This window comes from Larus michahellis, chromosome 9, assembly GCF_964199755.1.
Source record: "Larus michahellis chromosome 9, bLarMic1.1, whole genome shotgun sequence".
NCBI lineage: Eukaryota > Metazoa > Chordata > Aves > Charadriiformes > Laridae > Larus > Larus michahellis.
Window position 1 is genome coordinate 46,829,155 of NC_133904.1, and position 22,177 is coordinate 46,851,331.

General features: G+C 56.1%; 2 protein-coding genes across 10 annotated transcripts in view; one reads left to right on the top strand and one right to left on the bottom strand.

Annotated features, from left to right (window-relative positions):
• Positions 1-2,062, top strand: part of STARD8 (StAR related lipid transfer domain containing 8) — an 87,619-nt gene extending 85,557 nt beyond the window's left edge. For all 9 annotated transcript variants that reach the window (XM_074600253.1, XM_074600254.1, XM_074600257.1 and 6 more), the window contains one exon: positions 15-2,062. In XM_074600253.1, coding sequence (XP_074456354.1) covers positions 15-132 — 118 coding nt within the window. In that variant the 3' untranslated portion in view covers positions 133-2,062. The remainder of the gene's footprint in view (positions 1-14) is intronic.
• An 89-nt stretch (positions 2,063-2,151) lies between these two features.
• LOC141749078 (relaxin receptor 2-like) lies at positions 2,152-19,561 on the bottom strand. The gene is made up of 20 exons (XM_074602152.1): positions 19,319-19,561; positions 18,698-18,729; positions 16,672-16,759; positions 15,732-15,852; positions 14,862-14,951; positions 14,644-14,749; positions 13,986-14,057; positions 13,500-13,571; positions 13,034-13,105; positions 11,761-11,832; positions 9,897-9,971; positions 9,637-9,708; positions 7,181-7,252; positions 6,927-6,998; positions 6,528-6,599; positions 6,348-6,419; positions 4,594-4,823; positions 3,784-4,194; positions 3,124-3,339; positions 2,152-2,391 (listed from the first exon to the last, which is right to left on the bottom strand). The coding sequence occupies exons 1-20, from the start codon at positions 19,559-19,561 to the stop codon at positions 2,204-2,206; spliced, it is 2,448 nt and encodes an 815-aa protein (XP_074458253.1). The 3' UTR covers positions 2,152-2,203.
• Positions 19,562-22,177: the final 2,616 nt, after the last annotated feature.

Genomic DNA, 22,177 nt, shown 5'->3' on the forward strand with positions numbered 1-22,177 from the left:
CTTCCCTTCTCCAGGGGCCGGTCTCCTGAGTGGTACAACAAGGTCTTTGGCCACCTCTGCGCCATGGAGCTGGCGAGGATCCGAGACTCTTTCCCAGCCCTGAGTCCCAACGGCCCCGAGACGAAGATCTGAGGCTCCAGGAAGATGCTTTGTCCTGTCAGACATGGACTTGCCGGTGGATCAGGGCTGGGGCTCTTGGAGGGGAGTGCCATGCAGGCAGCTGGCCGCGGAGGAGGAGGCAGAGGCTGGCACGCTCGCGAGCACATATTTATAAGTGTCCTTTTACCCTGGGCTGGTCATTCCTCATCCCACCACCTGCTGCTGCTTCGGCCACCCCTTGCTCAAGCGCTCCGTGCAGCAGGTTGTCCACGGAGGCGAAGCCGTGCAGCCCGTGGTCCCCGCAGGAGGGGTTGGTGAGCAGCGGGAAGGAGAGGGGCTGTGGGGGTGACAACCCCCCCGCCATCCCCCGGGAAGGCAGCCTGCAGGCAGGGCTGGGAGGCAGCTGGCCCAGCTTGAGCTGGGTCTCCCCTCCGTGCGAGCCGGGAGCATGTCCCATGGGGACGAAGGTGTGTGGAGCGGAGCAGGAGGGTGCGGAGGCGTGGGAGAAGCGAGCCGGGAGGACGGTGCCGCGTCTGTAGGTGGCAGGTGCTGTTGGGAAGCGAAGGGTGGGCAGCGAGGGGGGAAATGGTGCGTGCAGTGTCACGGGGCAGGGACGGCCAGGGAGGCACTGTGAGAACCGGTGTGGGAGTGGGAGAGGCTGCTGTTCTGGGAAGCGGCGGTGGGGTGGGGGGCTACATCTAGACATCCTCAAGTGCCAGCCCTTGTCGAGTGGTAGAAGGAACCTGTTGCCATTACCTTTGGTGCTGAATTTCACAGGAGAAGAAAAAGCCCTCCAGTCCTGTGTCTTGCTTTTATCAGCTAAAAGCCCTCTATTGTGCATTAGGTTTCGGTGGAGGCTGGATGGACGATGTTCCCAGCCAAGCCCGTCCCTCGAAACCAGCCTACCCATCGTTTGGAGGAGGCAGGACATGTCTAGAGCCCCAGAGCAGCTGCCCTGGTAGTTGGCTACAGTCTGGGAAGGGGCAATGCCCCACCGGGACAGTTACGAGGAGGCACCTCGCGAGGGAGGGAGGGAGGGACACAGCCCACGGCAGCTCCTAATTCCTTGCTGCTTGTTGGGATTCACGTTGCGCTGCCCCGGAGAGGGGAGGAGTGCGGAGCAGCCTTGCCAGCACTGGCTGCACCATGGCAGCTTCGGCCAAGGCAGGGCTGTGCTCATCCCAGCTCACCGCACACCATCTGCTTCCTTTAGGCAAGCAAAGCATGGTCGCCCAAGCTGGGGCAAGCACGTGCCAAGCTCGGTCCCGTCCTGATCTCTACAGTAAGTAGGGGAGGTGGATTTCTCCTGGATTCACCCCTCTTTGGGTAGCTACAAGTGGCAGAGCCCGTGTCCCTCCTGGGTGCAAACCTGCCTCCTTACGCTACTCCCTGCAGAGACGTCCGTTCCCCATCCCATCCCTCCCTTCCCTCCGCAGAGAAACCGTCTGCCGGAGCTAACAGCACCCAGGACCCGACCTGGTTTCTCCCTTCAGGCAGGGACCCAAGTTACCAGACATCGTTCCAACTGGAAGGCAATATGACCCACGCGGGGGAATGATTCCCAGTGTCAGTTTTGCCGTAACACATCCTATCTGTCTCTCCTTTGGTGGGAAAAAAAAAAAAAAAAGCAACTCAGCCTGTATTCTGTGTTTTTATATATATATTTTATATATATATAAAAATATAACTAACATTTGAGGGAGTGATTTTTTTTTTCTCCTAATATTTTTTTAAAGCATTTCTTTTTTTCTATCTATAAATACTTGTACAGTTGGAATATTAATATATAACTCTGGCAGTAGAGCTCAGTGCCAGGTGATGCTCACTTAAAAGACGTGTATTTTGTATTTAAGGGACTTTTTGTTTTGTATCATATGCAACCGCAACAGATTGTTTGACTAGGATCGGGGCGGCTCTTCCCATCCGTGTAATTAATAAAGTACTAACAATATCTGCTGGCTGATGAGGAAACCTTCACGCTGAGCAATTCTCCAACACAGGAGCATCCCAGGGCGGATCATACGCTTTCTTGTGGGGTGGGGGAGCTGGAGGTAGTGCCTGGCAGGCTGGGGAGCCACGGGCGTCTTTGTGCCACCAGGGAGGGTCAAATGCTGCTGGCCTGAAGCGTTGCCAGGGTAAAGCTCTTGCGGGACTCGTGCAGCTCCAGCTGCTTGGTCTGCAAACAGCCCTTCACCTTCTCCTGGAAGGAGGCGGTGGTGATGGTGTAGAGGATGGGGTTCAGGGCGCTGTTGATGGGCAGGATGAAGATGACCACCCAAGAGGTGATGGTGCCTGTGCCGACAAGGACATGACATTAGGCAGCTGAAGGGGGGCTGCCCTCTTCCCCAGGGGTAACCCACCCGCTCCAGCCCACACAGCAGAGGGGGGCCATGCCATTCATGGGCTTATGGCTGGAAGGGTATCCCGCCACGTGGGAGGGTCATGACTGCTGCTCCCTGGAGACATGCCCAGGGAAACCAATAATGCTGTCCATCTCCCCTTGCAGCCCACAGGTAGGTGAAGAGAGCTCCAAGCTCAACAGTGCCCACATCAAAGGGTCGCTGACCCAGGGAATCACAGACTGATAGGGAATGGAAGGAACCTCTGGAGATCATCTAGTCCAACCCCCTGCCAGAGCAGGGTCACCCAGAGCAGGTGGCACAGGAACGCCTCCAGGTGGGTTTGGAATGTCTCCAGGGACGGAGACTCCACCACCTCTCTGGGCAGCCTGTGCCAGGGCTCTGCCACCCTCAAAGGAAAGAAGTTCCTCCTCATGTTTAGGTGGAACTTCCTATGCTCAATTTTGTGCCCGTTACCCCTTGTCCTGTCACTGGGCACCACTGAAAAGAGCCTGGCCCCATCCTCCTGACACCCACCCTTTCAGTATTTATAGGCGTTGATAAGATCCCCCCTCAGTCGTCTTTTTTCCAAACTAAAAAGATGCAAATCCCTCAGCCTTGGGAGGGATCATGGCAGGCAGCAGTGGGCTCTGCTCCAGGGCCTTGCGGGGAATGAGGGGTTCACCTGGTATTTCCACCTGCAGCAGGGAGAGCAGCCTGAGGAGGAAGATGGGTATCCAGCAGAGAGCATCCGTGAAGACGATAAAGAAGAACCGCTTTGCAATGGCGACATCCCGGGAGCAGACACCTCTCTCCGCTGTTTTGGATGCAGTCATGCGGATGGAGTAGAACATGCCAGAGTAGGCGAAGACGATGGTGATGAAGGCTGCGAGATTCAAGCCTGGAGAGGAAGAAATCTTGCTCTGAGCGTAGCCAAAGCGCAACCCTCGCGAGCTGGGATCGGCGGCACAGCTGGCAGCAGCAGGACTGCTCCTGCTTTTATCACTAGAGGGGGCAGAGACACCTCGGCAGCCTCGGCTAGTTCTGAATCCAGCCTTAGCCCAGCGATGCCCATGACCAGCTCCGGGGTGAGGGTGGTCACAGCACCAGGCTGGAGCAGGGACCCTCCCCAGCCCAGAACGGAGGGCAGAGCTGGCACCCTTTGTTTGCCCACTGTCCCAGTGGGATGGCAGTGCCCCGTAAAGTCAGACATCCCACTAACGGAGGCAGTGCGAGCTCTCATGACGCCCTGGAGGGGACAGCTGGGCTGAGCAGCCCCACTCCCACCAGGGAAGCCTGTCCTGCCCCATTTAATCGCCATCCCCGGGTCCCAAGGTGGCCTTACCCAGGTAGATGGTGGCAGAGTAGCCCCGAGCACTGGGCCGCTCATCCAGGTCAGGCTGCAGTGGGAAGCACACCCCGTTCCTCCCGTAGTAGTTCCCAAAGGTCTCCTTACACCACAGAGGGATGATGCTGAGGGAGAAGCCCAGAAGCCAGATGGCCACTAGCACTGAGATGGTCTGCTTCTTGCCAGCTCTGTGGTGGCTGAACGGGAAAACAATAGAGAAGTATTTCTCCAGGGTCATGTAGGTCAGCAGCAGGACTGACACCTCAGAGGAGAGCATGGCCAGGCTGCCCACCAGCTGGCACTGGAGGCTGCCCATCCAGCCCTGGGCATGCTTGTTGTATTCGCCTGAGTACTTGAGGTCGAAGGCTCCGATAACGAAGAGGTAGATGCCCATCAAGCCATCTGCACCTGGGGGTGGGGGGGAAAACAAGGTGCCGTGAGGAAAAAAGCATCAGTGGGCAAACGTAGCCCTTTGCATCAATGCCATGGCCATAAACCCATCATAAAACTGGACAGCCTTTGGCTTTATGCATATATATATGTGTATAAAAGAGCTGCCCTACTGGTGCCTGTGAGCACAGACCTGAGGGCAGGGGCCGAGATGCCCCAGGCACAGAGGGATGCCCAGAAACCCATCTGCCATCAGCACAAAGGGCAAGGTGGCAGCAAGCGGGCCCTGGCTGTGCTGGGGAGGGCTGGCATCAGCTAGACAGGTCCTCCCTGGGGAGATGCTGGTGGGCGGCTCATCCGCACTGGTTTCCTCTGTGCTCCCCCCGCTGGTCCCTGCCCCTCCTCCGCCCAGCTCACAGCACAGGGACTTGATGGCCATGGTGTGCTGGCTGTTCTCCGTGACGATGAAGGACCGCATGCAGATGACGAAGAGGTTGCCGAAGCAGGTGAGGCAGGCGACGACCCAGACGAAGACGCGCAGGATGATGTTGGCGAGGAGGTTCTCGAAGGAGGAGATGCCGTCGGTGTTGGGTTTGCAGCTGCGCACGTGGGGCGCGTAGCTGCAGTACTGGAACTTCTTGAAGTAGCTGTTGGGGTGGTGGAGGAGGTTTCCTGACTGCGACTGGGACCGGGAGCAAACATGGTCTGGCGTGCACAGCCCCCTGCCCCACACCCTGCGCTCTGCCTGCTCTCACCTCCAGCCCCTCAGCCACGTTTTTCCCTGTCTGGGTGGACAAGGGCCACCCCCCTCAGTCCCCATCCCACTAAACCAGGAGCCTGGGGGCTTACAGAGAGCAGGGGAAGGGAGACAGGGAGGTTAGGGGGAGGAAGGAGCCGGCAGCAACGCAGGGTGGGAGCGGGGAGAGGGGGGGATGCCAGCACACAGCCCTCCCCCCCACAGCCCCCCGGGGCAGGGATCTGCAGGGGACACGGAGCCTGATGGAGCTGGATCAAGGGGGTTCCCATTTGCACAGTTCTGCAGATGGATTTGGACACTGAATAAACAACACCCCAAGCTTTTGCAAAACTGTCTGGAGGCACCCCAGTGCTTTTTGGATCACGTACCACAGCCACGCTCTTAAATCTGCAACTATTCAGCACTCTCAACTGGTAAGTACAAGAGTGTTTTCCTCCAGCCCATGATTCTCACAAACTAACATTTAAAAAATCAATCCCTTATTCAAATCCTTCATGTCCCATTAACAGGGATTCACATTTTTTTTCCCCTGCATGTTATTTCAGATTAATCTTTTCAAGACTTATAAAAGCCAACCCCTATAAGCTTAGCAAAACTCTACTTTAGAAAATGACTACAAAACTGAAACGCGAGGCTCATTTCTGCTTAATTATAGATAAAAGGAGAGAAAATGATTGCTTATTAGCAAGTCAGGTAGAACATGTACCATATTTATAGTGCAAACAGACCAATTACGAAAAGGAAGATGTAGTTGTCTTTCATTACAGGTACTTTAAAATGTGCATCTGGAGAAAATTAATGATTTTTTTTTTCTCCTTCCAAAGAGAAGCCGAAGCACTCCCAGCTGGCTGTGCAGTCCTGTTGCCACCCTGCGTGCGATGCCTGTCCAGCCTTTCTACCTGCACATCTCTGGGGTTCTGGCCTGGATGGCCAACCAGGGGGGTTGGAACTAGATGATCTTTAGGGTCCCTTCCAACCCGAACCATTCTGTGATTCTATTATTTCAGACCCAAGCAAAAGGGCCTCTAATGGGGTTACTCAACCACAGCTTTCAGCACACAGCTTACTACCGATGCACGCCTTGGCTGACCGAGCCTACCTTGCCCGCATCACCTATGCAACGTGCACCTTCAGAAATGCAGATCGCTCTTCGTATCGCGTGTGCACCCAGATGGGGAACCCAAGGCTCTGCAAACTTCTCCCTTCCCATGGGCGAAATGCTCCCCTTGCTCTAAGTAAGCCCCAGCTAGGAGACACCCATTGCCCTGGGGGGATTTAAGCAGTATCGTCACGCTCGGGAGCTTCCAGTGGGCTGAAATAACCTGCTCACTTGTGTAAGGAGTGAACCGTTTTCCCTCTCCACCCCCAAGCACGGGTGCCAGGGCGGCAGCAGCCGCCCGCTCCCCCCACTCACATGTGCGAGAGGGTGGTCAGCTTCTGGAAGGTCAGGTTATGGATGTTGGGAATCTCCAGCCCTTCCAAGCTCCTGCAAAAGGAAACCAGCACAGGGAATGCTGTGAGCAGCCCTGGTCTGGGTTTGGGGCTGCCAAAGGCGGAGGCAGCACTCTAGGATGGGGGATGTTGCGGGACTCACAGGGACCGTAGCTGGGGCAGGCTCTCAAACTGGCTGGGGAAGATCTCTCTCAAGGGGTTGTAGGAAATATTCCTGAAAAAGAGACAAGTCTTTGGTATTTTTTCTCCATCTGGAAGCTATCAGAGTAGCTGGAAGTGAGGGCAAAGGGGTGTATTTATATGGCTTTTCCCTGCACTCCCTGTTCCCCAGGATCTGCAGCCCCAAAGCAGAGGGTCTACAATGGCGCCGTCTATGATGGCAGACCCGCCAGGAGGGAGCCCATCCTGCTGGGGCCACCACGGCACTGCAGCAAGGACGCGTACCCAGCACGATGCAGAGGTGCAGGGGTCCCGCAGGGCACGCCATCGCTTGCAGGGGGGCAGGGACACCCCCCTGGGGCGGTGCAGCCCCGGTACTCACAGCTGCTGGAGCTCAGCCAGGCCGTTAAACAGAGAGGAGGGGAGGTGATCTAGTCTGTTGGACGACAGGTCGCTGTGCGGAGGAGAGCAGCGTCTGAGAAGTGGTTGAGGGCACCAGGTCTTGCACCCAAGGGTGCTGAGCAGCGAGCTGCCCTGGGCAGGGGGCAGAGAGGGGTCCCCAGCAAGACCCCCACTGCTGCCCCCGGCACAGCCCCTGCCTGCGGGAGTCAGGGCAGGCAATGGCTGGAAACTTACAGCTCCACCAGCCTGCTCAGCCTGGAAAATGTCCCATCCTGGATCCACCTGAGCTTGTTTCTGCGCAGGATCCTGGAGGAGAAGGAAGGGGAGAGAGTGTGGGGGTATGGCACAGCCCTACAAGCCCTTTGGGAGCGTCGTTTGACCTCCAGGCTGGCCGTGAGCAGCCAGGGATGCCAGTACTGCATGGGGCTCACCCACAGGGTGCACCTAGACCTGCCATGTCCCTCCCAAATGCACTGAGCCACGACTGTCACCTCCAGCTGCCAAATGCTCCGCTGCTGTGGGGAAGGTCTAAGCCAGAGAGAACCCAGCTCTCAGGTGCAAGGCTCCATCTCACACAAGCCCACAGCTCAGAGAAGAGCCCATCAGAAGTGTGGAAGACGAGCAGAGCTTGTTCGAGCGCTCAGAGGTAAACTCCCAGCATGGCGCATCAAGAAACACAAATGGGTTCGGAACAGCAGGAGCAGAATCCTGTGGGACGGCACATGCATGAAGGCGCTGAGAGACCCCATGGGTGCCATGACCCAGGGATGGTCCCAAGGAGCAGCTGGACTCCACTGAGCTCAGACACCAACCAGGGCAGCCCTATCTAACTTGGTCCATGGTGCGGCCGGGCAGGATGGGGGGAGTTGGGGGAGTCCAGCCAGAATGGTTCATCCCACAGAGCCTGAACATGAGTCCCTGTCTCATCTGCTGCGTCTGCTTGTGAAGCTGTCTCCTCTGCCGGTGTCACCGTCAGGGCGTGTTTACGCCATCCGTCTTGCCTGTACAGACGTTTCCATGGCACTGCCATAACAGCCCTGGGAAACACGCTGCTGATCAAAGCCAACGGACTCGGCTGCGGGAGGAAGGATGGATGGTGGGGCAGGCGCTCACCCACCCGGCACTGGGGGGTGCGAGTAGCTCTCACTGGTGAAAAAAAACATATAAGGGTGCATATTTTGGCGATTAAATGCCTTTTGGGGCTTCTCCAAGAAAGGCAGAGAAGGGAACGGGATCTTTGTGCAGCAATCTTCAGCTGGAAAGTGACAGCAGAGCTTTCCAACGCACTCATCCTCAGAGACACTGTGTGGGGGCAGTGGTCGGAGGAGGACCAAGATCGGTCCTCCAGGGACTGCCAGATAAACTGCGAAGGGGATCTTCACCCCACGGCCATTTCCACCTCCCCAGGGGCCAGCCTGGGGCGGCTCCTCTTCATCACCTGGCCAGGGACCGTGAGGTGGGCGCAGGGTGGAACATCGCCCTGCCAGAGTGGCCCAACTTTCAAACACACCGCTCAGCTTCTGTGTCACCTGCTGGGTCCTCCCGCGGGAACTGCGGGGAGTTGAAGAGCGTTTCACAGATGTCTGCGCGGGAGGACAGAGCGGCTTTGAGACAGCAGCGCTCAGGCCACGTACCCTGCTCCTCACTGGGGTGCTGCTGCTCCTGCGTTTGCCCCCGGGGCAGGGGAATAATCTGCTCACCTCGCAGGAAAGCGATGGCCGGGGAAGGAGAGGGGAGAGCAGCTCCCGCCAGAGACAATCCCAGCCCAGCCCTCTATCAGCTGCTGTCCAGATAAGCCCTGGATTTACTTGCTTACACTGATCCAGCAGCATTGGCGCAGGGTCCTGCGATGCATTCCCAGTGCTCCGGGTGATTGCTGATCCGCTGGGAGGATGGCTTGGCTCCCCATCCCACTTCTGCTCTCCCGCCACCACCCTGTGGCCGCTGGTAGCCTTCTGCTCATGGGTAACACCTGCACGGTGCACAACTCTCCTGTCCTTAACTCCAGAGGTTCCAGGGGCTGTATATATCTCTTTGGAAGATATATGGCCACCATATGCAGGACAACCAGACCCTGGGAGAGGTCATCAATGTGAATCCTACGCTTTTGTCAGCACCGGGAGGGCACCTGGGCAAGACGGCATGGGGCAGGAGCAGGCTCCAGGCAGGAGGGGAGGAAACAGAGCCAGACACTGTTTGACACGCATAGAGCCGTCTCACAAGCTTTATGGCCTTCCTTAGGGATATTTTTAGGGGGTTTGGATGCCAGAGGAAGAGTCTGGGCTGGCTGCGAGCCCTGGTATTCGCACACCATAGGAATGCCGTGTCCTGCCGCTATCTCCCACCCGAAGAAGGTCCCCCTTTGATTTTGGCAGCCCCCGCGGGCTGGTGACGGGGGCCTGGGATGAGCCCACCAGGTCCCCAACCCAGGGTCAGCCATCCTCCAGCACAGAGACCTTTGAAGAGGCTCTGGGGCCCTTGGTCAAGTCCCTACAGACTTCATGAAGCTGACTGCCCTGTTGATTCTGTGTGGGCTGAAACCACTAAATGCGAGACAGCAGCCCCTTATCCGGCCCAGAGTAATGGGAAATGGGGGTCCCAGCTGAGTGCCGGCTATCACTTCTCCTCCCTCCATGCACCCACAACGGGACGGGGTCTGCACCAGCAAGCGGGGACCCCGAGGTACTCACAGCACCGTGAAGTCATGGCACTCCTGGAAGACAGCCCTGCGCACCGCCCGGATCCTGTTCCCTTCCAGCTCCCTGCAGAAAGGCAATCGTGGCTGCCACCTCCCTGGGCTCTCCCCCTCCATCCCCAGGGACTGCCCAGCATGATCCCTCACCTCTTGCGTGCCCCTCCACTCCTCTGCCCCCATCCCCTGTGGGATGCTCCCAGCCCTTTTCTCCCCTTTCTCTGCTCCAGGAGCCTGGCTGGGGAGCTGGGTACTCACAGCCAGCTGAGCTTCGGCATCTCTGCGCAGAGGGAGGCGTTGGGTATTTGAGTCAAAGAGTTATTCAACATGTACCTGGTTGGGAGGCAACAAGGAAAAATGGGGTTACGGCATTGTACGTCCCTGCAGAACACAACCCTGTGCATGGACAGGGTCCTGCTGCTGCTCCTGGACCATGGGGGCTTCACAAGGGCTTTCTGCTGGTCCGTGGATTTAACTGGGAGGGATATCTGCACTGTATGGGTTGCTTGTGTGTGTACCCCAGGGGAGCAGCCAGGCGGTGGCTGCACCAGCTCCTGCGTGCCATGGCCACACAAAACCATGGAGCGAGTTCAGCTGCCACCACCTCAGGCAAAGACCCAGCACACGCGGCCGTTAATGGCAGTACCAAGCTTCATCCACCTCCTTTGGGAAAGATGTAAAGGTAATGGTACAGGGCACATTTAGCCGCTGTGGGAGATGCTCTCCAGTGAGCTGTGACGGGCACGTCACTGGGAGAACAGTGCACGAAAGCGGCAGCAAGTGACCCTGGAGTGACAGCCAGTAAAGGCAAATTTATAGCCTGAGCTCCCGCTGGTGTTTTTCCCAGCACTTTTGCACATGCCTGTTTGCAGAGTGTTCCTCACTGCACGTTTTGTGACCGCAGTTTTAGTTTATTTGATTTGCTAACAAAAATGCGGAGGGATAAACAGAGCACGTCACTGAGCAGAGCGGCGCTGCTGCCTGCAACGTGGGAACGTGCGGCCGAGGGGAGCTCCGTCCCCCTAGGGCTAGGGCTGTCCCCCGCAGCCCACGCGGCTCCTCCTTTGGGGACAGAGCGGGGACATGTCTCTGGACACCGAGTGCTAGCCAGGTTTTGCAGAGGAGTGAAGTCCCAGGGTCACAGCCCCTCTTCCCCAAGTCCTCTGCCAGCCCCCCAGGCTGTTTCCCCCCACCTGCCAATGGCTCCCCCATCCCCAGGCACGGCGGTTACTGAGTCCTGCACACCCCCAAACCCAACTTTCAGGCTTTTCCAGCCAACTCCAGCAGTTACATCTCCAGCAGAGATGGTGTGAGCCTGGACCAGCAACCATGGCTGAAGCACTCTCCTTGCAGGTGTCCGCCCAGAGAATACAGCTTAAAACGCGGTCAGACGTACGTGAATATATATGTGTGTCTGTGCAGTCACACACACACACGTGTTTTTTCCACTATAACGGCCAAAACTTCTCCCCTAACGATGACTCCAGGCTGCTGCCAAGGTTTCCAATCTGTATTCCGGACTGCAGAAAAGGTGTTAAAGTCTTCTTAGAGCGATTGCAAAATTGTTTTTATGGTGGTTAAAGCGAATTTGTTACCCTGTACCTCCGTCTTGGAAACGGCTGGGCCTTAAAGACCCCTTGGCTTGAGATGACCTGGTGTGAAGACAGCCGGCAGAAGGGCAGTAGTTCGGGAAAGCATCGGATCCCGCTTGCAGTCGCCGACTGAAGGAAAGCAGTCAGCAACCCAACCCGCAGGAGCCGCTACCCATCCTGCTCATCGGGAGGTGCTGAGGCTCTGCTCAGGCCAAACTCCCCAGCGACTTGCTTATCCCTGTCCCCAGCAAAAACAAAAACCCTGGGTTTTGGGTGTGCTGGGGGCAGGAGATGGCACAGAGGAGCAGCAGCGCCAGCAAAGCCCGCTGGTTCCCCCTGCAAACGGGAGTGAGACAGACACCTTGTCACCCCTCGCACCCCGGGGGAGGCGAGGAAGCCACAGCATCCTTGACTTGCCCTGAAAAAGGCTGGAAGCTGCCTGGAAAAGGGCTGCAGGAGGTACCAGGCAGACACCCACGGAGCGGGATCCCCCCAAACCCCGCGGAGGGCTGCCCCCAGCCTCTACTCACAGGAAATACAGAGACTTCAGCCCTGCAAACGTCGCGGGGACAATCGTGGCAATCCTGTTGTTGTCCAGCATCCTGGAAGGAGAAGCGGAGAAGTGAGAGAAGGGGACGCGGAGAGGGCGAGGAGGCAGTGGGAAGCCCCCACATTTAGCATTCATGCTGCCCCGGCAGGAGGGGGCTTTGTCCCTTCTCCCCCACAAGCTTCCATAGACACCCATCTCCAGGTGGGGGGCTGCCCCCCTCTGAAGCCCCTTCACCCCCCCGGAATCCTGCCCCGGCAGCCCTAGCTGAAACGTCAGATCCAGCTGCACAGTCTGGATTCCTTCACAGTCAGGGTCTGTTAGATTTTTTTTTTTTTTTTTCCCTCTCTTCTGCTACGAAACAGAGATAAATTAGAAACCATTTGGGGAATTCAGGGCCATGCTGGGCTTCTCAAAAATCCTCTGGCTTGTTTGCACCACAGACCACCCTCCGCGAGCTGCTCATCCTTCTGTTGTCCCTCTTTGTTTTAAGCAATAACCGAGCTGGTCCCATGGCCAGTAAGAGGAGGGAAGCCTGGGGGGCGGCGGACCTGCCCGAGCCGTTCCTGCAAACACAGAGCAGGAGCGAACCGTCTTGTAAAGCGGCCTTTACGGTTTCTTTTCTGGAGCGAAACCTTTATAAGCTCCATGTGTAAAAACCACACACCGCACGAGCCCAGATCAAAGGGAGCCTTTGAGAATAAACAGAAGGGAAGGATATTAGCTGTACTTTCAATTTAGGCGTGTATTTTTCAAGGTGATGGAACTGCAAATCTCCGTGTTTAACAGCGCACTTAAAGCCTTTTATACACAAACCTGCAGCCCGGGAGCTGAGGCTGGCTCTGCGCAAAGCCCATCACCGTGCTCTGCCGCTGTGGACCGGCAAGGGGACCGTGGCAGGGTGAGTATCCATGGGGATCAGCCAGCCATAATGAGATTTTGGACAAGACCACGTCCAGTCTGTGCTAAACCTGACCCCAGTAACAGGGGAGGGAAACTCAAGTAGGAGTTTCATAAAAGAACTGCAGCAGAAGCTAAGTGTGTCCTGGTCCCCAGGGATGGTGGGGAAGTGGAGACCCAGCCGGGCATCCCACCCATCACCACCACGGCCCCCCAGCATGGGCATGTTACTACAGACACCCTGAAACCATCGTGCCCACTTCCCCCCACCCCCAAAGAAATGAAATGATGGTAAATGCAAGGAAGAGTCGGGATCAGCCATGTCTGATGCTGTTGGGACCGGCGGAGGAACTCACAGCCACTCCAGGCGATGCAGGTCCTCAAAAACCCGGGGCTTCAGCTGCGTGATCCTGTTGTGGCTGAGGAACCTGGAACCAGAGCGATCCTCAGGCACTGCTGCCGATGAAACCCGTTTTCGCTAAAGCTTCTTCCCAAGCTGCCCATGGCTCCTGGCTTTGGGTGCCTGGGGCACCACCTCCCTTAGCAGCTCAAACGCAGGATCTCAGCTTAAGCATGGACGGGATGGGAACAGCAGTGTTTGTAGGAGGGGAAACGCTTCTGTTCTGCTCCGTGTTCACCCAAAATACGTGGAACTCCAGCTTAAAGCATGCTTGATACATGCTGTTCTTGCAGGGGCAAGATAAAGGGCTCAGAACCTGGCCCGGAGCCACCTGTGCTTCATGCCAAGAGGAGCCGAGGAGCGTGTCCATCCCAGGGCTCCCCTCCCCAGGGCCCCGCAACACAGACACCACCTTTACTCACAACATTTTAAGCTGAGAAAGTCCAGCAAAGGCTTTGGGTGAGATCAAGCGGATCTTGTTTTTTTGCAAAAACCTATTTAAAAAAAAAACAAAACAAAACAAACAGAAAAGAGACCGAAGTATGTTTTCTAAGGGATTCTAGGAGTCTGTGGTCCCCAGGGAAGACAGGGATGTGCCCACAACTGCAGGACACCAGACACGCGGCTTGTAGTGCTCAGGGATGGAGGTCGGGGCTGCAGCCCCTGCTCTGCCATGGGCTCCTTGTCTCAAGCAGCCCTGGAGAGGCTGTTTTCCCCCTCTGCCTCATTTACTCCATGCCAAGGGAAGGAAGCTGAAGTACAGATGCCCGACGGCCACAAGCAGCTGCTCTGAGCTGCTTCACACACTTGTTCCTCCACACGCGGCCCCGCCGCTACTGACCTGAGCATCCACCGCTCTCCCCTTCTATCACAAACAAGCTAAAGAGTGGCATAAAGAAGATACTCACAGCTTCTCCAGACTCCTATACCTGGCAAACTGATTATCCAGCAGAGAACGGATTTTGTTTTTCTTCAGGTCCCTAGCAGGAAAACAGAAGGGGAGAAAAAAAAGATCAAACCCAGGGCCAGCAGACTAGGACATAGGAGAGTCCTTTACAAAAGGAGAACAGCCAAGACTAGACCTCCTCTTCTTGTGCAATGCAAACAAAATGCAAGGCAGCTGCTCTTCATTAATGCTACATCACTAATTGCCCTCCCAATCTGCGAGCGTTATTTGCTGCAGATGAGTCTTTCCACACTCTCCTCCCTTCCTAGCCCTTGCTTCGTGTGTGCAAAGGCACCTCAGGCCAGGACCTTGCCAACAGTTTCTAACCCTGTGCATCTCGATGGGAGGCTTGGCAGCAAAGGCAGGCTCCCCAATCCTCACCCGGCCGGGATCCGTCCGTTCCCAGCTCCCAGCCCGGTGCTGTCATGGGAGGGTTGCAGCGAGATGCTGAAACTCAGCAGAGAGTGGTCTGTTGGCATGGAAAGGGCTCTTTGCTTCTTTGGCTCCAGGGACAACGAGTAAAAGCCAGGGATTTCATATCCTTCCCTCTAAGCTTGTTTTCCCGCCGGGTGGCAGTGTCTCTCCTGGGGGAGAGGGTGCATGTACCCCCGGCTACTCACATCCTGGTCACGTTGGAGGAGACCCAGGGGACAGTGGTGAGGTCCTGCTCGGTGCAGTCTACAGCCCTTCCCCAGCACCGGCACCGCTCTGGGAAGAGCTCCAGCCCTGCGGGAAAGCCGAGGGGACGCGCTCAGGGAAGAGCACAGGGGGCCCGTGCAGGGCAGGGGACACCCACGGGGTGAGGAAGGATGCTCGGCCCCGGGGAGGAACGACTTACAGCAGGGGTCACCCTCATCTTCCACCGCCATCCTGCCGCTCCTCGCAGCCAGCATGTCGCCCAAGATCTGCAGCCAGCCGCTGTCATCCACTGCAGGACAGAGGGGACCACCATTAGAGGCACATGGACACCGGCAAAAGCCCCAGCAGCTTTGGGAGAGGGTGCTGCATCCCAGCCTGGAGATCTGGCTCCAGCCCCCCCCGCAGCTGCAATGCTGCAGAACAGGGATTCATCCAGCCCCATGGCATGTCTCCAAGCACAGCCACAATAAAACTTTCTTTCCTCTATTTCTAGCACCCTACCCAGCCCGCTTTAAGGATATCCCGAACCCGACGCTGCATCCAAGCCACTCAGTTAACCAGCACCCAAAAGGGTATGAATTTGTCCAGTCTCTAACTCGTTTACGCTCCTACAACTCAGCATCCCCGAGCGAAGAGCCCCACAACGGCACTGGGGATTGTGCAAAAAAAAAAAAAAAAAAAAGGAACTAATTTCATGTCTTTAAATCTGCTGAACCCGTGTGCCCTGACCGGCAGTGCCGAGCCCCTCTGCTCCTCTGCCTTTCCACCACTGCCCAGAAATAACTGCCCCCGCCTTGTAGCAACAAGGGGTTTCTGCACCCCATCCCGGGAGAATCCCTGATGGATGAGCTCCTCCCTGGGGCACATATGGCTACTGCGCCGGGATGGTGTGGAAACACAAGAGCTGGGGAAGCGGCTGGATAATGGGGTAGATCCAGGATTCTTTACACCCCCCAGGGGAAGAGCAAGCTCTGCTTTACTGCACTCGTGGTCCCGGCTCCTGGCCTTCCCAGGTCTGGGGGTTACTCACTCTGAGGGCATCCCTCTTGGCGAGGGGCTTGCTGCTTACCACAGTTCTCCTCGTCAGCCCCGTTGTCGCAGTCATCCTCCCCGTTGCAGTGCAGGGCCTGGGGCAGGCAGACGGAGAGGTTGCCGCAGGGAAACTGCCCCAAGGGACACTCGTGCCCATCCTGCCGGGAGTGGATCAGAGGAGGCTCTGCCCAAGTAAGAGGAGAAGCTCAGCGCTGGGGCAGCACCTCCCACCCCTGGACCCCTCACGTGTGCTGTGCCATCACCTTTGGGGCGCTGGGCTCCTTGGGCCGCATTCTTTGTGCCCAGATCCGGTGCCTTTTGGGGCAGAGAAGGGCTGGGGGGGTGCTGAAGGGTGCCTGCGCTGATGCTGAGGACCAGCATTGCCGTACCAATGCCCCACGAGACCATGCTTGGCCAGAGCAAGTGCGAGCTGATGAGGTGTTGGAGACCACCAAGGAGGCACGAGCGTGCTCGAGGGGAAAGGAGGGACCCAAACCCTTGCTTTCAGAGCACTTTTAGCTGGCAAAATGCCGCCCTGGAGCCCGGGCACCCAGGCAGAGACAGTTCTGCTGAGGAGCGCGTGGAAACGGAGAGCCCCAACAAACTGGCCCCCCAATCCCTCCTCCCCAGGCCACCCCTGTCCCCGAGGTGCAGCTCCATCCCCGGGTGCAGGGCTGTCTGGGCAGCTCCGGCTCCCCTTTCGCTGAGTCCTTTCCATCAGAGCCGTCAAAGATAGACAGGGCCCTGTTCGTTAATATCCTGCAATTATCCATGGCAGAGGCACGCTTCAGATCCAGCTAAACGTTTCCACAGCCCGCTTTGATCAAGGCCCTGGGAAGTGGCAGCCGTCAGGCACCGGGGGAACACGGCCTGGGGGGGGACCCAGCTTGTCGCTCAGGATTTTCTCCGTCTGCCAGGGTATTAATGGCTAATGGTGCATGCTACAATTAAAAGCACTTTGCCTCACTCACACTCACCTCCCCCCCCCCCTTAACCATCCCATCAGCAAGCACTGTGGCGTGATGGAGAGGATGCAGGGGTGACTGGTGGGGACTCCCGATGCCCCTGAAGGCAGCATCACATGGACACGGTCCCCTCCAGCCACCCCAGCAGCTGAACCGTGGGTGCCCCCTCCACGCCAGCGACGTTTTCCCGCAGACAGGTCATGCCAGGACCTGAGGAAGTTTTCCATTAGGCTAGAAATATCCCCAGTTTCTGCAATAGCTGGCTGAGCTAGATGTAAACAGCATGCACTGCCTGAATCCCTGCCCGGACTTCTCTGCCCGGCCAGGGGTCCTGCAAACCTTTCCCGGGATTTACTGACGCATCTGGGTGTTTGTTCAGGGGAAAGTAAGGACATGCAAAAAATGATGGATTTAATCAACATGATTCAAAGTGTTTTATGATTTGGAGCAGGGTTTATTGTGGCCCCATAAATCTTTTCTGAAAACTGGAGCCATCCCAAGGACCTCTGGAAGGGATCTCCATCCACTTGAAGCCATAAAGCTGGTCCAAGTGACATTTTTAACAGACCCACGCCATTGTTCCTCTTCGTCTCCCACCCTGAATCAGCCGGGACCCCATGTCCCAGCCACGGGGCAGCCTGGGGCGTGGAGGGAAACCTCATTTCTATAAGGTAGTGAAGGCTGAGCCATCACCTTGCCTCGGAGCAGGCTGTGCCGCCATGGGAGCTGGTGGGGGGCAGCTCTCCCTCCCCAGCTGGGGACCCCTTGGGCTGTCCCGACCCTGCAGGGAGCTCCTGTGCCGGGGGCTCCACACTGGCAGAAAGAGCCACGTCCCTTTTACCCCTAAGTAAAAAATCTGCATTGTAGCCTTCGTACAGCCCATATAGTACATTGGGCTTCCAGAGACCTCTGTTTCGGAAGTGCCTGCCTTTGGCTAGTCTTTTTTGCAAAGCAAGAGGTAATTTTAGATTTTTATAAATGCTCGTGGCTGTACTTCTGTTTTAGATGTGTCTAAACCCACAGGGGTATCACACGTGCTACTGCAGAACACCGAAACGCGTAACAACTGTCAAACGAATTACTGTCTGCCTGGGACGTTAAAAAGCATATCTGCTATTAAATGTTGTAAAAATTTGTCACTGAAAATTCATTTACGCGTGATCTTTTGTTCCTTTAGCTGGGAGCAAGAACACCTATTTTCTTCTGATCACACGACAGACACGAGTCGAGGCTGTGACAGACAAGTCACCGGAGATGCGGGCGAGGGCTGCCGCCTGTGCTGGAGCTGGAGGTCTTCTCTTCCCAGCCTCCAAATGCCGTGACAATGTCACATATATCTAAAAGAAGGAAGACATGAGCCAGCACATGGCTGTTTCTCCCTGGTGAGCAGTGCAGGCAGCACAGGCAGCTCCTGCGCCCGTTCCAGTGTCATTTCCCAGGGAATTTGCCAAGGGGGGGCTCCTTACAGGACAGCCTTGTCCTAGACCTCTCATTAGTGCAGAGCCTCAGTGACTTTAAATACTTCTGGACGTGGTTTGGCTTTATGAAGCCAAACCTCTCCAAGAGGATAGACACAGAGAGAGATGTCCTGCATGATGATGGGTTTAGCACCTCAGTATCTTACTAGTAAAGAGCAAATTTCGGTCCACCCAAAGCTCAGAGGGGTGTGGTGAGGGTCGATGCTCTCCACATCAGTTTTGGAAGGAGGTGCAGGGATGGGGGATGTTATGGAAATACGACGGGGAGAGTGAGAAAAGGGTTGGCAGTGCCCTGGGATGGAGCCAGCCGAGGTTGCTCCCCGGCGCGGGCTCCTGCAGACATGTGGTACGAGGCTCTACCAGCCATTCTTGACCTGTGCATGGCCTTCCACTGCCTGCGTTGCTCCAAAATTAATAGGGCTTTCTAGGACCCAACCTCCATCCGGCTGGGAAGCATCAGAAACATCACTGTCAGCATGAAACGATACACCTAGAACAAAGCTGGTGCCTGGAATAACACCTCACTTGGAGGTGTCTCCTCCGGCAACGGTGTGACTCACCCCATCTCTTCCCAGCCGGTCAGACTGGGATGCTGCCGAAAACCGGGGGGTGTGGGGAAAAGCGACAATCCATCTTTTACTTCTCCCTGTTAGTTACAACTGAGCTGGGAGGGGAATTGATTTGGCAAGATTCGGTTTTATACACTAAAACCAGTGACAAAAAACGCTTTACAAGGAGCGGGGCTGGTGCCCATGGAGTTTCTCTCTGCCAGCAGGTCGAGACCGGTCACCAGAGGTTCAGGAGGTGTGAATCAGCCCCTGAGCAAGGACACCCATCCAAGGAGGGAATAAAAACCAGTGGAAAGCTCTGGTACGTTGATATCTTGTAGGGGAGCACGCACAAGCAAATGCTCTAACAAATTTACGTGTTGCAAGATGGACAAATGCAAACTCATCATGTGCGACTGCTCATTGCGATTTTCCTAAGCACCTGTTCCTCTGAGGCAGCGAATACAATAAAAATTTAAGCCAAGTTGAAGTGTAAGTTTATTTCTAATAGAGCCGTGGAGTGCTAATACTTCAATAAAAGAGTTTTATCACGCTTATTAAAAACACCTCATGCTGGCAGATCACACCCGATAATAAAAGCAGGACCGAAAAACTAAATAAAATGACGTTTACGTCAAAACAGCTCAAGGCTGGTCTGTACATCAGCGTGAAGTACCTGCGAGAGGCTGGAAGCTGCTCCTCAGTACGGGACCTCCCCATGGGTGCTCGCAGGGAACGGTGCCGGGTGCTGGACCGGACCCTGCTGCATCCCATGGGTGCAATGCCGGGAGGGCTCCTGCCAGTGCAAGAGAGGCGATATTTGCTCAGAACCCCCATGAACATGTGCTCGGGGACCAGCTGAGACCCTCGCAGCATGCCGCATGCAAAATTCCGTCTCAGCTGGCCTGTCCCCGCTCGCGCTGGCAGGCTTCGGCACAGCTCCGCAAGATCCCGGTGAGATAAACACCTAGCTATTGAATTGAAACCTGGACAAAGATTAAGGGCAATTAAAAGCGTCTCACAGCAAATCTGCCAAATGGGAAACCTCTTAAAAGAAGCCGGAGCGGTGGCAGGGGAAATGAGATTTTGGAGGTGCCATCGGGTCCTGCCCTTGCGGGCAGCAGAGGCGAAGGCTGGCGAGGGGCTGGCCTTGTAAGGAAAAATGTGTCTCCTTAATACAGCGTTTTGGGTGATGAACGAGTAAGAAAAGACAAACTGGGGGGGGATGGGGATAGTACAAGATCCCTGGCTCTTGCCACCTTGCAGCCCCGCAGAGGGAAGCGTGTCCTTTACCCTCTCCAAGTCCCGTGAGTGGAACCAGATCCAACCCCAGCCCTGAGACCTGAGCTCAAGCCCCTCCAGGGAGATTTTTTCCTGTCTTGATTCCATTTCTAGTTATCCAGGGAGGCTCCCTGTTGCATACTGTCATGCCATGCCGTTTTCTGGCTGTTTTCTTAGTCTGAATTTATGTAGGACCCACAGAAGGCAACAGGAACCTCTCCAGGGCCTCCAGCTCCCTATTGCAGAGAGCGTATCCACATATGGAGCTACGTAAATACTAAGAGAGAGGAGTTTATACATATATATATTTATACATGTAAACACAGATAGCTGCTTTTTTTTTTTTTTTTTTTAGGAACGATGCTCAAACCCCAGATTCCCAGCCGAACTGATGCTTTCCAGCCACCCCCATAGTACCTCCTTCTGTATTAACCCCCCTCAGGGCGAGAGAAACTAGGGATCATGGGGGACAGAAATCAGAGAAACAACCCCAGACAGCAGAGGAGAAGGTGAAATAAAAACTAAAATAATAATAATAAAAAAAACAACACCAAAAAACAGAGGAAAAGTGTGTTTGAGGCAAGGTAAAACACTGAGAAAACAGGTTATTTTGGGGTGATGCAGCCTATTAGATAAACGGGGGGAGACGGGGTGGGCACGGGCACTGTGCCACAGCAGGGACCCTCCTGTCCCGGCCCTGCAGGGCCACAGGAGGAAGCACAGCCAGAGGCGACGGCCAGATGTCGCCGGGATTAACCTCAGCATCTGCCTCGACTTTTCACGAGGGCCACCCAGGATTGTAAACGAAGCCCACGCATCGCCGAGAAAACAGCCGTGACCAGATTCTCTAGACACTAACAGGCTGAATGAAGCACGCCTTCGGTCTGCATGGCCTCTGTCTGCAAAGAAACCCTGGAAATCCCACCAGCGAAATCCCGGAGCCGCAGGACGTGGCCGGGGCGATGCATCTCCCATCCCATTTGTCTTAAGCACCCGGTTTCTCCGCACCACGGGGCATCCCCATCACCCCCCACCCAGGACTGCAACCCCCTTCTCACGGCACAGCTCACACGATTCCCCTGACATTTCCCACACAGGTGGGCTGAGCTGCACCTAAAGCAAACCACTCTAAAGGAGACACAAGCAATTAACCGTTTGATCAGAGAGAAAGGTTTAGCACCCCCCCCCCCGGCTCTCCCACAGGAGAAGGAACAGTTTGCATTGCCGTTCACAAAAGTAAACCACGACAAATCAGACTAAAATGGAAATAACGCAGAGCTCCTGCCTTTCCACCATCCCCTTTCCTAACTTCCAGCAAAAAGTGTCGCTTTTTGGTCTGGTTTTTGCCCACTTTTCCCTCCCCTTGCAGACTGTAACATCGGCTGCCTCTGCTCCCCCTCCGCTCCCACGCTCGCTCTCCTTCTTGAGTTAAAGGCAGAATCACAATTTGCAGCTATCTCCAGGTTTACAGGTAACACGGATGCCCGGAAAAGCAAACGGTAAGCAGTGCAGAGAGCAGCACGCTCTCACACACCGACTCTCCTCACAGGACAGCGCTTTCGGCTGTTTTCAGACAGCCAGCATCCCCCTGCCATCATCTGGATTGAAACCCCACTCTTAAAATTCTTCACCCCCACCCTCAACCAAACGGCCTGATTTCCTCCCCGCTTGGGATGGCGCGACCTGCAAAGACAGCCACTTACTTGTAGCAGCGTAGAAAAGCGATGGCAGAATGATCAGGAGCAGCCTCATGTCAGCAGCCGCTGGCAGGGCAGTCCCTGGCCCTCAAAGGCTTGGAAACCTCCCGGGCTGCTGGGCGACCAAGGAAGGAGGGAAGGGGAGCGTGGAGATGCCGTGGGTCCTCTCCTGCTAACGTACACGGACGTACCGATGTCTCCCAGGAGCGCACACGCCAGGGATGCTACAGGTTGTCACCGGTCCCCAGGAAGCTGGGCGCTGTGTGGCCATCGCAGTGGCGCTCAGGCGCATCTGCAGCACCCTGCAGCCTGAGCGGGACTCCGCACATAAAATCCAGCGAGGTGATGTGTGCGGCAAGGGAGGGAGAAGGGAAGGAAATGAATCCAGTCCTTCACCGGCTCTACCCCACCCCAGGGGCAGCGTGGGGCTGTGCTGTCCCACCTGCCTGCTGGGGACGCTGGGCTGCACGGCCCAGGGCCAGCCTGGGGAGGAGGAGGAGGAGGAGGAGGGGAG

Coding starts and splice junctions, on each gene's coding strand:
- LOC141749078 (XM_074602152.1), bottom strand. CDS start 19,561: ATGCTGCGAGGGTCTCAGCTGGTCCCCGAGCACATGTTCATGGGGGTT. Junction 18,730..19,318: donor CAGCCTTGAGCTGTTTTGAC/GTAAACGTCATT, acceptor GGTTTTCGGCAG/CATCCCAGTCTGACCGGCTG. Junction 15,853..16,671: donor TGGTTAAGGGGGGGGGGGAG/GTGAGTGTGAGT, acceptor CACTCCCGGCAG/GATGGGCACGAGTGTCCCTT.